This window comes from Belonocnema kinseyi, chromosome 4 (assembly GCF_010883055.1).
Source record: "Belonocnema kinseyi isolate 2016_QV_RU_SX_M_011 chromosome 4, B_treatae_v1, whole genome shotgun sequence".
NCBI classification, from domain to species: Eukaryota; Metazoa; Arthropoda; class Insecta; order Hymenoptera; family Cynipidae; genus Belonocnema; species Belonocnema kinseyi.
The window spans coordinates 27,964,514-27,981,549 of record NC_046660.1 but is presented as its reverse complement, the minus strand read 5'-3'; the positions used below and the strand labels follow the sequence as shown (position 1 = coordinate 27,981,549).

Genomic DNA, 17,036 nt, shown 5'->3' with positions numbered 1-17,036 from the left:
CCAAAAAGTTTTCCACCTGAGATAATGAAAATGTATCATTTTTTGGAGAAAATTATGAACTTTGTTAAAAGTTCATTTTTTCGGTAGAAAATTAATTCTTTTAGTTAAAAATGTAAATTAAAATTGATGTGTTTTGTTGAAAATTGTTCTTTGTTGTTGAAATTTTTTTTCTTTTGGTTAAGAATGTATTTGTCTTATTGAAAATTCATTTATCTGTTTGAAAATTCAACTACACATTTCCTTGAAAATTCGTGTAGTTGGTTGAAAGTTTATTTTATTGGTAAAAAGTTAATTTTTGTGGTTCAAAATTAATCTATTTGGTTGAAAATTGAAGTAATTTGTCAAAAATCCTTTTTTTGGTAGAAACTTAAACTTTTTAGTTAAAAATTAAACTGTTTTGTACAAAGCTCGTATTTTCGGCTCGAAAATTTAAGATTCTTGTAAAATATTCAAATATTAGGTCGAAAGTTGACCTACTTTGTAAAAAATTAATTTCGTTGATTGAAAATGTAACTCTTTTATTTTCGGTTCGCCATTTTTTGGTTAAAATTAAACTATTTGTTTGAAGATGTAACTATTTTCTTGAAAATTCATATTTTTTCCGGTAAAAAATCACATTTTTTGTTTAAAAAATCTTCTGGACCAAGAATTTCTACAGCAAATTGTGAGAAATAAATTTGGCGTAAACATTTTCAGGGTTATTTATCATTTTCAATTAAGCATTTTGCGTAAACCTTTCCAAGGCTACATTTTGATTTATCCTTGAATTTTCTAGATTCTAGACAGCCTGTTGAAAAATGAACACATACCTTGTTAATGCCGAGCCAATCGGCCAAATCGACTGCATTCGCCAGGGCCGTCGAGAGGCCGACAATTCTCAAAGTTCTCGATGTGTGAGATGCGATGAAATTTGTTCGAGAGACAATCACTTCAAGCACTGGGCCTCTATCCTCGCCCAAAAGATGAATCTCATCAATGATGATCAGACCGACTTTACGCACATAATTTCTCGTTTGCCAGCTTCTGCTAATACCGTCCCATTTTTCCGGCGTCGTTACAATCACGCTTGCATTTGAAATTTGTCTGATATCAGGCGATACATCGCCGGTTAATTCAACAACGGTTTTTCCCAATTGTTGCTCCAATCTCACTTTCCAGTCTTTGATTCGTTCCCTGACTAAAGCTTTCAACGGCGCTATATACACCACCTGAAAATTTATTTGACAAAAAATCTATTTTTGGGAAATTGCGTACATAATTTTTGAAAATTCGTAAAAACTTTCTTTTGAAAATTATCGGCTTAGTTATCAATTTTATTACTTGGTTGAAAATTTAGAAGTTTTCTTAAAAAGACTTCCTTTTTGGTTGCAAATTCAACTGTTTTTTTTTTTTTTTTAATTCGTTTTTTCGTGTTGAAAATTCCACTCTTTTCGTGAAACATAAAACTTTTGTTTAAAGTCAATATTTTCTTGCTGATATTTAAACTAAAATTTTTTTTCTTGATGAAAACTAATTTTTCTGAAAATATTTCTTTTTGATTTAAAAGTTCAACTTTTTTAGTTGAAATATTGCATCTCTCTAGGATAAAAAGGCAACTGTTTTTTTGAAAATTCTACATTTTCTAGAAAATTAAATTTTTGTTTAAAACATGTATTTTTTTAATGAATTTTTAAATTTGTCTTTTTTATTTCAAATTCACGTGTTTCAATAGGATTGTGATATTCTTTTCCTTTTTTTTTACAAGACTGTAACTATTTGAAAAGTTTAAGTATTCAGCAGAACAATTGACTCATTGTTTACAATTTTCTTTGGATGAACATTTAACTTTTTTTTTAATTCATCTGTTTTAGAAGAAATTTGATCATTCTTTAATAAAAATACAACTATTCGGTTGAAAATTCAACAATTTAGTTAGAAAGTTTTTTTTTGGTTGACAAATCTGCTGTTTTTAAAAATATTTAACTATTTCGTAGAAAATTTAATTTTTGTTTAAAATTTATATTCTGGTATTGAAAAATGAAATATTTTGCGGGTGAAACTTTAACTTTTTAAAGAAAAATTCATCCTTTTTGGTTAAAAGAGTTCGTCTTTTTGGATTAAAAATTCAATTTTTTTTTCATAGAAACTTATTTTTTTGCTGAAAAATTCATATTTTGATCTTCAAAAGTAGATTGAAATCTTTTTTGGATAAAAATTCGACTATTCTTTGTTTTTTTTTTCAAAAATCATCTGTTTTAGAAGAAATTTCAGCTTTTTTAAAAATAAAAATTCATCTGTACGGTTGAAAATTCAACAATTTTAATGAAAAGTCATACTTTTTGGTTGAAAATTCTGCTGTTTTGTTGAAAATTTAACTATTTTGTAGAAAATTTATCTTTTGTTTAAAATTTATATTTTCGTCTTGAAAAATAAAATAAAATATTTTGTGGATGAAGTACAACTTTTGAAAGAAATTTGTATCTTTTTTTATTAAAAATTCTTGAAAATTTAATTGTTTAGTGAAAAAGTCTTTTTCTTTGCTTTAAAATTAATTTTGTAACTGAAAATCTAACTTTTCCATTTTTTAAAGATTGATCATTTTTAGTAGAAAATTCTCCTTTTTTGGTAAAAAAAAAGTAATTTTTTGGATTTGAAATTTCGTTTTTTTTTTTGTAAAAATGCATAATTTTCGTGGAAAATTAATTTTTCAACTGAAAAATCCTATTTTTTGTTTGAAAATTTCAATTTTTTCATAGAGACATCAAATTCATATTTTGATCTTGAAAAGTAAACTGGAATCTTCTTTGTATGAAAATTCATCTACTTTTTTTTGAAAACTTAAAAAAATGCATCTGTTTTAACAGAAATTCCATATTTTGACAAAAAATTCCACTATTTTGTTTGAAAGATTTGATTGAATCCCTTTGTTGAGAAACCATTTTTTTGTTGAAGATTTGTATTTTTAGTTGAAAATTCAACTCTTTGGTTTAAAGATTAATTATTAATTAAATTATTCTATCTTAATTGGAAATTCAAGTACTTGGGTAAACTTTATAATAGAAACCCCCCTTTTTGGATTAAAATTAATTTTTTTTACTGAAAATGTAACTGCTCCTTTTTTTAAGATTGATCTTTTTTAGTTGAAAATTTTTGGTAAAAAAACTAATTTTCTTGGTTTTGAAATTTCATTTTTTGGTATAAAAATGCACCAGTTTGGTGTAAAATTATTTTTTACTGAAAAGTATTTTTTGTTTGAAAATTCGTCTTTTGGCTTACACGTTCAATAATTTGGATAAACTTTTTGGATTGAAAATTCCATTTTTTTACAGAAAATTATTTCACGTTCAAAAATTTATATTTTGATCGCGAAAAGTCAACTGAAATCTTTTTTAACCGAAAATTCAACTATTATTTTGAAAATTTATCTTTTATTTTATGTATATTTTTAATTGAAAATTAATCTATTTTAATTGGAAATTTAAGTACTTGGGTATGAGTTAACCTATATTGTTAAATTGTTTATATTTAGTGGAAAAGCAATAATTTAAATAAACTTTTATTTCTTCCTTGAGTTAAAAAATCTTTATTTGTTGAAAAATTCTTGTATTTTGGTTTTTAAATTATTTTTAGTCATATAAATTTCATCTTTTTCTTTTTATTGAAATGTAAACTATGACTCTTCTTTCTTAAGAATTTGTCTTTTTAGGTTGCAAATTCAAGTATTTTGTTAAAAATCCATCTTTTACAGAATAAAAAAAATAAATTAATAAATTTGTATCTGAAATACTGCTTTATTCCGTTTATAAAGGATCCTATGTAAAAAGTATGAGAAGATTAAAAGGCTGGTATTTGGATAATAATGATCAAGGAAAACGAAAAAGTCGCCGAGGTAAAAATCAAGGAATTTTGAGAATTAAGTTCTCGTAGACCCTGATTTTGTCACCGCTAAACTCACCATAATTGGAAAATCGTTGAAAAAGGGATTTTCCGACTGATCAAAGAGCCACTTTGATGATCTATTCTTTTTAGATTTCTTCTAATTACTAGCTTTGGATTGAGCATTTTATTATTTGTTTGTGGTTTTCAAATTTTCATGTAAAATTTGTCGAACAATTTCTTTATTAATGTTCACTAATTCAGCAATTGCTCGAATGCTCAGACATCGATTTTTTCGAGTAATTTCACAAATTTTTTTAATATTGCCGTCAGTCTTCGATGTACAAGGACGACCAGGACGGGGAACGTCTTCAACCACTTCCCGTCCCTCCTTAAATTTTTTAACCCACTCGAACACCCGAGACCGAGATAAAGTGTCATCACCATAAACCATTTTCAACAAACCGTAAATTTCTGTGGCCGTTTTGCCAAGTTTGACCAGGAATTTCATGTTTATGCGTTGTTCCACTTTAACATTCGACATTATTCCCACGAAAGGCATGCATTCAACCCAGATCGAACAAAGGTTAGAGCGGTACTGAGACTGAGTACTGACTACTGAGCCCGGCGTAATATGGATTATAGAACTGCGCTTGCGTCACGCCGGCAACCCGGATTGGTTACTATTGCCGCGCTTATTTAAAATTATATAAATATTGAAATTTAATATTTATGACAAATAATGGTTAGGAAATGCATCAAAAGTAATTTTTTTGATCGTAAAATCCAATTTTTCATTGAAAAACGAAAAAATAATGTGATTTTATTGCAAAAAACGTCATTACTTATGACAACAGAAAAAAAAACAATATTCTTAAATTATTTTTGGTAATTTTAGTGATTTTATTTTAAGTCACATTGTCGGGCATACAAAAAATTTCAATTTAGAAACTTGAAACTTAAAAAGATTTTCCAAATTGTCAAAAGAGAATCTGAAAGATTTTAAGAAAATATTTTTTATTTTGCAGAATTTAAAAAAAAAATAGGAAAAATTCGCATCATTTTAAAAGATGCTTAAAAGTTATGAAAAATTTCAAAAATAATTAAAAATATTAATAAATGTAAAACAAAATATATTTCAAGATTTTGAAATACAATTTTTAAGCTTTTCGAGGATTTAAAAAAAATTTTAATTAAATTAATTGAACTTTTAATTTAAAAAGTCTTCAGTTTATAACAAAAATTTAATCGTTCAATTTTTAATATTTTTAGCTTAATATTGCTTAAAACCAGGAAATGACCGAGGATTTTTTTATGTAATGACATTGATGATTTTTTACTTATTTTATTTGTATTTATGTAATTTATGTGATTAAATTAATTTAAACACTTAACAAAAATTTAACGTCATTTCCCGGCTTTATCCGGATTCGCAAATATTTTTTGCGGTAAATTAAATTGAAAAATTGAATCTCTAAACCTAAAAATTCTTCCATTTAAAGTAATAAAAACTAAGCTGCAAATTATTTAAAGCAATTTTAAGCTAGACATATTAGAAATTCAACGATTACAATTTTGTTATAAACTAACACTTTTTAAATTAAAAGTTGAATGATTTTAATTTTAAATACTTTTAAAATCTTTAAAAAGCTTTAAAATTTTGAAACATCTTCATGTTGTTTTACATTTATACAAATTTTAAATTATTTTTAAAATTTTTTCAGACGTTACATCTTTTAAAAATCTTCAAATTCTTTCTAATTTTGTTTGAAAATTTTGTAAATCTTTTCTAAATATTCTCATAAAATTAATTTTTTCTAAATATTAGATGAAAATTAAAAGTTTTCAAATAAAACAATTAGAATTGTAACATTCAATTTTTTTGTGCCTAATTTTGAATATTTGTTTTCTAATGTTTGATTTAAAATAAACAGTAAAATATTTCTAAATGTTAATTAATAGGAATTTTTCTTAATTAAAAAATTTCAAATTCTCATATTTTAGACTGAAACAATATCTGAAATTTAATAAATTTGAATATAAGAATTAATTAATAAATAATCAATGATAATTATGAAAATATTATTCCATTTAAAGTAATAAAAACTGTGCTGCAAATAATTTTAAGCAATTTTAAGCTAGACATATTAGAAATTCAACGATTACAATTTTGTTAGAAACTAAACACTTTTTAAATTAAAAGTTGAATGATTTTAATTTTAAATACTTTTAAAATCTTTAAAAGCTTTAAAATTTTGAAACATCTACATGTTGTTTTACATTTGTACAAATTTTAAATTATTTTGAAAATTTTTTCAGAAGTTACATCTTTTAAAAATTTTCAAATTCTTCCTAATTTTTTTAAATCCTGCGAAATAAAAAATATTTTCTTAAAATCTTTCAAATTCTTTTTCACAATTTTGTAAATCTTTTCTAAATATTTTTTCAAAATATTACATAAAAATTAAAAGTTTTTAAATATAACAAATATAATTGTAACATTAAAAAAGTTTTTTTTTAATTAATTAATTAATAATAAATGATCATTATGAACATATTATTTTAAAGTCATTTTTAAGTTTAAAATAGTTTACAAAGTTAACTAACAACTAAGACTTTTCTATTGAAATGGTTTGATTTTTAACTATAAAATCTGGAATTTCTTACATTTTGAACTGTTTCCGAAACGTCTTGTAAAATCAATTTTATTATTATTCACTTGTTAATCCTTCATGTTCATTTCAATTTTAAAAATCATTATAATTTATATTGAAAGTTTACAATTTTTGACTGAAAAATCATATTTTTTGTTTGAAAATTCGTCTTTTTGGATTTTTTTTTTGATTTCGTCGAATTTGGATAAAATTTTTGGATTGAAAATTCAATTTCTTTTTACAGAAATTTATTTCTTGTTTAGAAATTTATATTTTGATCGTGAAAAGTCAAATGAAATCTTTTTTTAACCGAAAATTCAAGTATTATGTTGAAAATTTATCTTTTTTTTTAAATTGTATTTTTAGTAGAAAAATCTCAGTTTTGGTAAAAAAAAAATTGTCTTGGTTTGAAATATCATTTTTGTTAGGTAAAAAAGCATCATTTTCGTGAAAAATTAATTTTTTGTTTGATAATTAAATTTTTGTAAAGAAAATTAATCTTTTGACATGAAAGTTGAATAATTTAAATAAACTTTTATTTCTTTCTTGAGTGAAAAAATCTTTATTTGTTGAAAAATTCTTGTTTCTTGGGTTTAAAATTATTTTTTTTAATGCAAATTTCATCTTTTTTTTTATTGAAATATAAAGAAATTCATGGTAATTTCCAGGTTTTTGCCAGTCTCATAAAATTCAATTATTTGTTTAGAAATTCAAATAGTTTGTTGCAAATCTACTTATGTTTGAAAAATATAACTATTTGCTAAAAAATTCCTCATTTATGGTAGAAAAGTCATTCTTCCTGTTTGAAAATTTATCTTTCTTGGTTGAAAAGTAACTTTTTTGTCGACAATTTACCTGTCTTTGAAAAAAATCGTCTTTTTAGTTTGAAAATTTTACTATTTGGTTAAATCTTTAACTATTTTTTTTTTTTTTTTTTGAAAACTCGTCTCCATACCTCTATTTTCTTAATTCGTATATTTTTGTTGAAAATGCATCTCTTTGGTTAAAAGATTAATTATTTTTTTGAAAATTAATATATTTTAATTGAAATTTCAAGTACTTGGGTAGAAGTTAAACTACATTGTTTAAATTTTTTTATTATTGAATGCTCATGTGTGATTGATAATTTAACTGTTTAGTGGAAAAACCATTTTTTTTTATTAAAATTATTTTTTAACTGAAAATGCAACTTTTCCATTTTTTTTAAGATCGATCATTTTTAGTTGAAAAGTCTCCTTTTCTGGTAAAAAAAAGTAATTTTTTTGGTTTGAAATTTCGTTGTTTTTAAAAAAATGAAAATGCATTATATTTGTGAAAAATTAATTTTTTAATTGAAAAATCCTATTTTTTGTTTAAAAATTTTATTTTTTTAGAGAAGTCTTTTGGCTTCAAGATTCAATAATTTGGATAAACTTTTATTTATTTCTTGAGTGCAAAATTTATCTGTTGAGAATTTGTAAAGAATTGAAGTATTTTTTTGAAAAATTTATCCTTTTTGGTTGAAAAAATTCGTCTTTTTGGATTAAAAATTCAATTTTTTTCGTAGAAACATCAAATTCATGTTTTGATCTTGAAAAGTAAACTTGAATCTGTTTTGGATGATAATTCATCTATTCTTTTTAAACTTTAAAAAGAAAATAAAAATTCATCTGTTTTAAGAGAAGTTAAATATTTTTGGGGTAAAAATACAACTATTTGGCAGAGAATTGAACAATTTTGTTAAAAATTCATCCATTTGGTTGGAAAAATTCGTCTTTTTGGATTGAAATTTCAATTTTTTTAAGAAACTTATTTGTTGTTTAAAGATTCATAGTTTGATCGTGAAAAGACAACTGAACTCTTTTTTAACAGAACATTCCACTATTTTTCTTGAAAGATTTGATTGAATTCTTTTGTTGAGAAACCATCTTTTTTAGTTGAAAATTCTCCTTTTTTGTTAAAAAAAAATCATTTTCTTGGTTTGAAATTCAATTTTTTCGGGGTATAAATGCATCATTTTCGTGGATAGCAAATTTTTGTACTGAAAAAACCTATTTTTTGTTTGAAAATTCAATTTTTGTATACAAAATTCGTCTTTTGGCTTCAAGATTCAATAATTTGGATAAACTGTTATTTATTTCTTGAGTGAAAAATCTTTATCTGTTGAGAATTTGTAAAGAACTGAAGTATTTTTTTGAAAAATTCATCCTTTTTGGTTGAAAAAATTCGTCTTTTTGAAAGTTCAACTTTTTATACAAAAATTAATTATTTTTGGTTCAAGAATTTGTCTTTTTGGATTAAAAATTCAATTTTTTTTCGTAGAATCTCATTTTATGTTAAAAAATTCATAATTTGATCTTTAAAAGTAAACTGGAATCTTTTTTGGATGAAAATTCAATTATTTTTCAGTTTTTTTTCAATTCATCTGTTTTAGAAGAAATTTCAACTTTTAATAAAAATAAAAATGCATCAGTACGGTTAAAAATTCAACAATGTTGTTAAAAAGTCATGCTTTTTGGTTGAATATTCTTTTGTTTTGTTTGGAAATTGAACTATTTTGTAGAAAATTGTTTCAAATTTATATTTTGGTATTGAAAAATAAAGTGAAATCTTTTCTGGATGAAAGTACAACTTTTTAAAGAAAATTTTATCATTTTTCATTTAAAATTCATCTGTTTTAGAAAAAATTTAATTTTTTGTCCACAAAAATACAAGTTTTTGGTTAAAACCTATTCGTTTTTGTTGAGTATTTAACTATTTTGGTGGAATCTGTTTTTTTTTTTAAGATTTATATTTTTAGTTGGAAATTCATCTCTTTGGTTAAAATATTAATTATTTGGTTAAAAATAATTATATTTTAATTGAAATTTCAAGTACTTGGGCAAAAGTTAAACCACATTGTTCCATTGTTTTTCTATTGAAAGCTTATGTCAGATTGAAAATTTAACTGTTTAGTGGAAAAGCCATTTTTTTGTTTGTTTAAAATTAATTTTTTAACTGAAAATCTAACTTTTCCTTTTTTTAAGGTTGATCATTTTTAGTTGAAAATTCTCCTTTTCTGAAGAAAATAAAAAATTGGGTTTAAAATTTCGTTTTTTTTTCGATAAAAATGCATAATTTTCGTGTAAAATTTTTTTTTTTACTGAAAATACTTTTTTTTTAAATTCAATTTTTGTATAGAAAATTCGCCATTTGGCTTGAAAAGATTCAATAATTTGGATAAACTTTTATTTATTTCTTAAGTGACAAATATTCATCTGTTGAGAATTTGTAAAGAATTTAAGTATTTTGTTGAAAAATTCATCCTTTTTGGTTAAAAATTCGTCCTTTTGGATTGAAAATTTGATTTTTTTCATAGAAACTTATTTTATTTTGTTTAAAAAAATCTAATTTAAAAATCCATCTTTTTTAGTAGAAATTTCGTTTTTTTAAAAATGAGAATGCTACTTTTTGGTTGAAAATTCCTTTTTTGCATGAGTGTTGCCCTATTTTTTTTGAAAGATTTATATTTTTAGTTGAAAATTCATCTTTTGTAATTAAAAGTTCAACTTCTTGGATAAAATTTTACCTATATTGTTAAATTTTTGTATTGAAGCCTTATGTCTGCTTGAAAATTGAATTTTATAAAAAAAAAACCTTTTTTCATTTTAAATAATGTTTAAGCCGAAAATGTAATTTTTCCATTTTTTGAAGACTGATCTTGTTTAGTGGAAAATTCTCAGTTTTTGGTATAAAAAAAAAAAAAATAAAAAATAACTGTCTTGGTTTGAAATTTCATTTTTGTTAGATAAAAATGCATGAGTTTCGTGGAAAATTAATTTTTTGTTTTTAAAATTCAATTGTTGTAGAGAAAATTTCTCTTTTGTATTTTTAGGTTTAAAATAAAAGTGTTTGTTTTTGAATTCGTCTATTTTTCTTGAAAATGTCCAAAATATCTTTTGACTTACCTTTTGATCCGGAAATTGTTTAAACACTCGAAACATAGCGATCTCCGCGGCAATTGTTTTTCCAGACCCTGTCGGAGCTCCAAGGAGAACATTGTTATCGGTATGATAGAGACAATGAAAAATTTGAGTCTGTATCGGATTGAAGTGGGAAAATTTGTACAATTTCTCAAATCGCGAATCCTTTAATGCTGAGACAGGCAGTGGTTGCAAACAGAGAAGATCTGTAAATTCAGATATTAGTATTAGCGCGAACGTATCTCTAAATTTACTAAATTAAAAATTAAAAAGAAAAAAAAAAAGTATTTTAATTGAAACAGACCGGTATGAGGTGGATGAATATCGGGGAGAATGAGATCTTTGAATGACAAAGGATGAACCGCTTCGCAGCCGAGCCAGCGGTCGCTTGTTATTTTAACCAAATACTGAGACGGAAGTGGTTCCGATAGTGGGATAGTCATCACTAATTCCTGCTCTGTATTACTGTAAACCTACAAAAATAGCTAAATTATTATCGAATCAATGAAATTAAAAAAAATTCGAACTCTAAAGCTAAATAGTTTCCCGTTTGAAGTAATAAAAACTGAAGTAAAAATCATTTTAAACAATTTTATGCCAGAAATATTAATAATTGAACGATTACAATTCTGTTAGAAATTAAATACTTCTTAAATCAAAAGTTACATTAGTATCATCTTAAATAGTTTAAAAAATCCTTTAAAAAAACTTCAAAATTTTATTTGAAAACCTTGAAACATCTACATGCTGTTTTACATTTATTCGAATTTTAAATTATTTTTCTATTTTTTTCAGAACTTTTAAACATTTTTTAAAATTATTCGAATTCTTCTTAAACAACTTATTTTATCTTGGAAAATAAAATATATTTCCTTAAAATCTTCCAGATTCTTTTACGGCAATTTTGACAATCTTTTTAAACCTTTTTCAATGTTTTCTTAAAATTAATTTTTCAAAATGAAAATTTACTTTTGATTTTCTTAGAAATATTAAGAAAATGTTTTATATTCTTTCAAAGTCTTTTATTATTCTTAAAAAGCTTCGAAATTTTTTGTTAGAAACAATTTTACTTGTAAATTAAATTTTTTCAAAAAGAACAATTAAAATTGTGACCCTTAAAGTTTAATTTTGAATATTTGATTTACAATTACTGATTTTACAAGAATTATGAAGCAATTGTTATTTTTCTTAATTGAAAAATTATTAATTTTCAAATTTTAGACTGAAACAATATTTTAAATATAATAAAAGCCTTTGATTATTAACATGTATATTACTTTAAATTTATTTTAAAACTGAAAATTGGTTGTAAAGTTTCAGTCGGGCAAGTTCAAATTTACTGAAAATTTAACCATTTCATTTTTGTTTGAAAATCTATTTTTTTTTTAGTAGAAAATTAATGTATTTTGTTAAATATTCGTCTTTTTTATTAGAAAATTAATCCCTTTGCTTTAAAATATGTATCTACCTTGATGAAAACTTATATATTTTGTTTAAATTACTGTTTAAATTCTAATGCTTTTTATTGTTAAATAAAATTTTATTTGGTTGAACTATTAACTATAATATATTTTTTTTTTTTGAAAATTAAACTGTTACAGTTAAATAATTATCTTTCAAACTAGAAATGGAACAACTTGGTTTAAAATTCAATTTCTTGGTTGAAAATGAACTTTTTTGTCGAAAATTAGTATTTACGGTTTAAAAATTCAACTATTTGGTTACAAAATTATAAAATGTATTGAAAATCTGTAATTTTTAGTAGAAAATCAATCTTCTTCGTAGAAAATTCAACTGTTTTGTTCAAAATTCGTGTTTTTGACTCAAAAATTCAACAATTTGATTGAAATTTTTATTGTTCTGGACTAAAAAAAAAATTGTTTGCTTAAAAATGCAAATATTTTGTTGAACAATCTTCATTTTGGTTTGAAAATTCATTCTTTTCTATAAATTATATATTTTCGGTTATAAATTTAACAGTTTTTGGTTAAAAATTAATCTGCTTCGATTGAAAATGAACATTTTTGTTGAAAATTGAAGTGTTATGCACGAAATTCATATTTTTCTCTCAAAAATTAATGAATCTGGTATAAAATTCAACTATTTCGTCAAAAGTTAAACTATTTTATTGAAAATGCATTTCCCTGGTTGAAAATTCAACTATTTAGTTACAAAATTCATTTAATTTTTGGTTGAAAATTAATTTTCTGAAATAAAAATGAAACTATCTTCTTTAAAATGCATTAATTTTTTGTTTAACAAAAAAACTGTTTGGTTGAAAATTAATCTGTTTTAGTTGTGGATTCAAGTCGCTTGTTGAAAATTCCTTTTTACTGGTTACATTAAATTATGTTTTATTTTAGATTAAAATATTTTTTCCTCATGTATGTATTTTGTTGAAAATTCCTACTTTTTCGTAGTAAATTAATCCTTTTGGTTGAAAATTCGTTTTTATCGGTTAAATTAAATTGTTTTTTAGTTAAGAGCAGAATATTTTTTAGTTAAAATATTTTTCTTATTAAATTTTTTATTGAAAATTGATCTTTTTAGGTTTAAAATGATTATTTTAAACAAAAATTTAATCATTTAATTGAAAATTCAACTATTTAGTCGAAAAACCAACTCTTTTGTTGAAAATTCATTTCATTTTTGGTTGAAAATTAATGTTCTTAATTGAAAAATTAACTATTTTATTATTGGTTGAAAATGTATAACTTTTAGTAGAAAATTATGAATTTGGTTAAAAGTTCCTTTTTTCAGTAGAAAATAAATTCTTTTGGTTGAAAATGTAAATAAAAATTGATATGTATTGTTGAAAATTTGTTCTTTTTTAGTGAAAAAATATTCCTTTTGGTTAAGAATGTATTTATCTTATTGAAAATTCATTTATCTTTTTGAAAATTTTTATTTTTGGTAGTAAGATAATCTTTTTGATTTTTATTTTAGATACAATAATATTTTTTAATCAAAATATAAAATATAACATTTTTTATTGAAAACTCAACTCTTCAGGCTGAATAAATAATTTTTTCAACCAAAAATTTAACCATTTCGTTGAAAATTTATATTGTCTGGTTCCAAATTAAACTCCTTTTTCGAAAAATCGTTTCTAAAAATTAAAAAATTAATTGTTTTGTACAGGGCTCCTCTTTTTGATTGGGAAATTCAACAATTTCATGACATCTTTTTTTTTTTTTTAATTAACTGGAAAATCTTTCTTGGTTAAAATTTCAACCCTTCTTGAAAATTCCGTCATTTTTATTTGAAAATTCATTTCTTTCAGTAGAAATTTAATTTTTTTCCCCCTTAAAAATGCAAATTTTTCGTTGAAAATGAATCTTTTTACAGGGTAGCCGTTTTAATCGACGAAATAAATTCCCGGTTTTTCCTGGTTCGCAAACATTTTTCGCGGTCTATAAAAAAATGTTGTATGCAAATGCTTAATAATTTACGCGTGTAAAATTGAAGGTACTAACATTTTTTAATTTAAAAAATATACATCCACGGTATCATTTTCTATGCTCTCAATTAAAAAATCAATCAATGAATTTAAAAATTTTTTAAATTATATAATTTTAAGGAATTTTAAGCTAGAAACATCAAATATTGTAAAATTGAAAAATGTTTAACTGAAAACTTCTTTAATTAGAAATTCAATTATTTTCTTTTAAAACAGTTTAAACATCCATGGCAAGCTTCAAAATTTTATTTCAAAATCTTGAGAAATCTAGAAGTTGTTTTAAATTTGTTTTAAATTTAAAATTATTTTGGAAATGTTTTCAATACTTCGACATATCTGTCAACATGAATTGAATTTTTTATAATATAAAACAAAATGTAGATTTTCGCAGATTTTAAATAAAAAAATTAGATTGTTTTCAAGAATTATGAAAGACCTTAAAAGAATAAAAACATTTTCTGAAGATTCGTAGGAAAATTAAAAATAATTTTTCATTTTGAAAAATTATTTTAAGAGAATATTTAAAAAGGTTTTTTTTAAAGATTTAAACCAAATTTTCAAAAAAGATTCTAGAAGATTTGAAGAAAACTTTCCAAAATTTGCATGATAATTTTTTATCTTTTTAAAACTCCTAAATATATTTTTAAATTGATCAAATTTTTTCTACAAATGTTCATAAGTAAATTATACATCAAAATTAAAAAATTTCACTTGCAAATTAAGCATTTTTCGAAATTTTAACGATTCCAGGTTTCAATTTACTTGTCTTAAAAAAAAATTCAAATATTACTAGATATTCAATAATTAATCTTTTTTTTTAATAGAAAATTTCAAATTGAATGGGTTAAAACTGAATATTTTATACTGAAACAATATTTTTAATTTAATAAAATCCTTTAATTAAGAACATATTATTATGAAGTTATTTTTAAGTTGAAAATAGTTTATAAACTTTCAGTCACTCGTTCACATTAGCTTAATCTTTTTGAGCTGGTTTAAAATCGTTTTGTCAAATTGTTTTTGTTCACTTTTGATTACTTAAAGTACAGATAAATTAAAAAAAATGTATTTATTCATTAAATAAAAATGTTTTTTATCTAAAATTTTAAACATTTGCGCACTGTAAGCTAAATAATAGCATAATTGAAAAAAATAAAAATTCAACTAGTTATTAAAAAATTGTTAAAATCAAAAGTGAACAGATTTTTCTTCTACAAATTTGTAAAATTCCCGGTAAAAGATAATTCACTGTCATTTCACGGTTTCCCGGTCTAGCGGCCACCCTGTATTTTGTACCTGTAATTCATCTCTTTTGGTAAAAATTTAATCTTTATTATTATTTTTTTTTTTCTTAACAGTGCAAATTTTTCGTTAAAAATGAATTTATTTTGTTTGAGAATTTAACTCATTTAAACTTAAAATACAAAATTATAAATGACCAATGTCTCTTTTTACTCACACTCTTCCTAGTCACGATAAAATATTCGTAATGATAAATCACATTATTATCCGGATCCTCAATCCACAACCAAAAAGCTTCGGACGTTTTTCCATGAACTCGGTCATTCCAGCGAAATCGTGGAGCGACTTTCAAACGGATTCTTAAAACTGTTCGCGTGATAGGTTGCAAATTCGCCTCGATTTCCACTTCTGGAAATTCTTCGCAACATTTCTTCAGCAGTGCCGCTACTTTGTGATTACGCAAAATATTACCTACGAGGAAATTTTATGTAAAAAGTAAATATATATTTTCTGGATTCAAAGATCAAAAATTTGATATTAGAGAGAGAAAGAGAGAGAGAGAGAATAAATGTTTACCAATTTCTCCAACATCCATGTCTTTTAATCTCTCGACGGTGAGATTTCGCTCTTCCAGTTTTTCAATGACTTCTGCTGGTAAGCAGTAAAATTGACGCAGAGGACTCATGTGATCCCACTGTTGTAATTCCAGCATTTTAGCCATTTCAAGAAGACGACCAGACATTATTGCATTGGTCATTCGCAGGACAATTTCAAATAAAGCTCTGCAAATTCGAACAGCATTCTGCAAAATAGAGAATATTTGCCATTTTTAAAGTAGTTAGAGCATGTTTAACATTTTTAAAAAAAATTAGGGACCATATTTAACCCTTAGTGACCACACATGGGTCTTCGGTACCCAGAGGTCTTTTGTAATGAAATTTTAAGTACCTTAATGCAAAAGGAACAGGTCTATTGCAACATTCGTCGATAGTTGAAGAGTTTAACTACGCTTTTGGATGTTTAGCATGACACTGGGACTATCAGTTTATTTTTAACAGCTTTTTAAAAATTGAGTTGGGTCTTTTGGACCCAAGTGTGGTCAGTACGTTCGAAAGAGATATAATATTTTTGAAGTCAATAATATTTTAGCGTATATTGACTTCAGGTTAAATAATAAAGTTTAGAAAGTATATTTTTCAATGTCAGAATTTTTAAAAAGGCATAGCGTTTTAAAGCAGTGCTTTTTGATGGAGTGGTGAGATACGGTTTAACGTTTTGAGTTGTAACATACAATAAAGTAACATACATTAAAAAGAAGATCACTTTATTTTGTCTCAATTTCATGCCTACTATGTTTAATTTTAAGAATTCATCAATATTTTGTAAAATTATTTTTTATAACAAGTAATACACTAGAGTATTTTGACAAAAACGCATGATTTATTTTATCCCTTTTTTGCCGTCATTCAGTCCTCAAAATAAATATACTTTTTGAATGATGCACTGACCTACTTTTTTTTGAAAGTGGTACATCTGGAGAAGGGGTAACTAAATTTTTAGCCCTTAATATCGAAAATTAAAAAAACTTATGAATTTTTAAAAGAAAATAGTCTTTTTTCTACTTTTTGGACTTCCACATTTTTTAAAGCATATTTGAATATAATTTTTGGCAATACGACCTACATGATCTTGTAAAGTAACTTCTTGAGAAATTCTAAACAAATTTCAAGTAAAAATATTCAAAGTTTTTTTTTTATAGCGATTTTTGTCGCCTGGGTGTTTTAGACCCAAGTGTGGTCAGCGTGTTCCTCCACAGCAGTGTGGTCACTAAGGGTTAAAAAACGTAGCAGCTCAGGGGGGATTTAGTTACCAATTTTATTATTT

The 17,036-nt window shown here is 23.9% G+C and overlaps 1 protein-coding gene across 1 annotated transcript in view; it reads right to left on the bottom strand.

Moving 5' to 3' along the window:
• LOC117170806 (activating signal cointegrator 1 complex subunit 3) overlaps window positions 1-17,036 on the bottom strand; it is a 103,986-nt gene that overhangs the window by 18,951 nt on the left and 67,999 nt on the right. The window contains exons 18-22 of the mRNA XM_033357845.1: window positions 15,729-15,954; window positions 15,370-15,623; window positions 10,755-10,923; window positions 10,436-10,656; window positions 810-1,208 (exon numbers count right to left, since the gene is read on the bottom strand). Of these exons, the coding sequence (XP_033213736.1) occupies window positions 810-1,208; window positions 10,436-10,656; window positions 10,755-10,923; window positions 15,370-15,623; window positions 15,729-15,954 (1,269 nt within the window). The remainder of the gene's footprint in view (window positions 1-809; window positions 1,209-10,435; window positions 10,657-10,754; window positions 10,924-15,369; window positions 15,624-15,728; window positions 15,955-17,036) is intronic.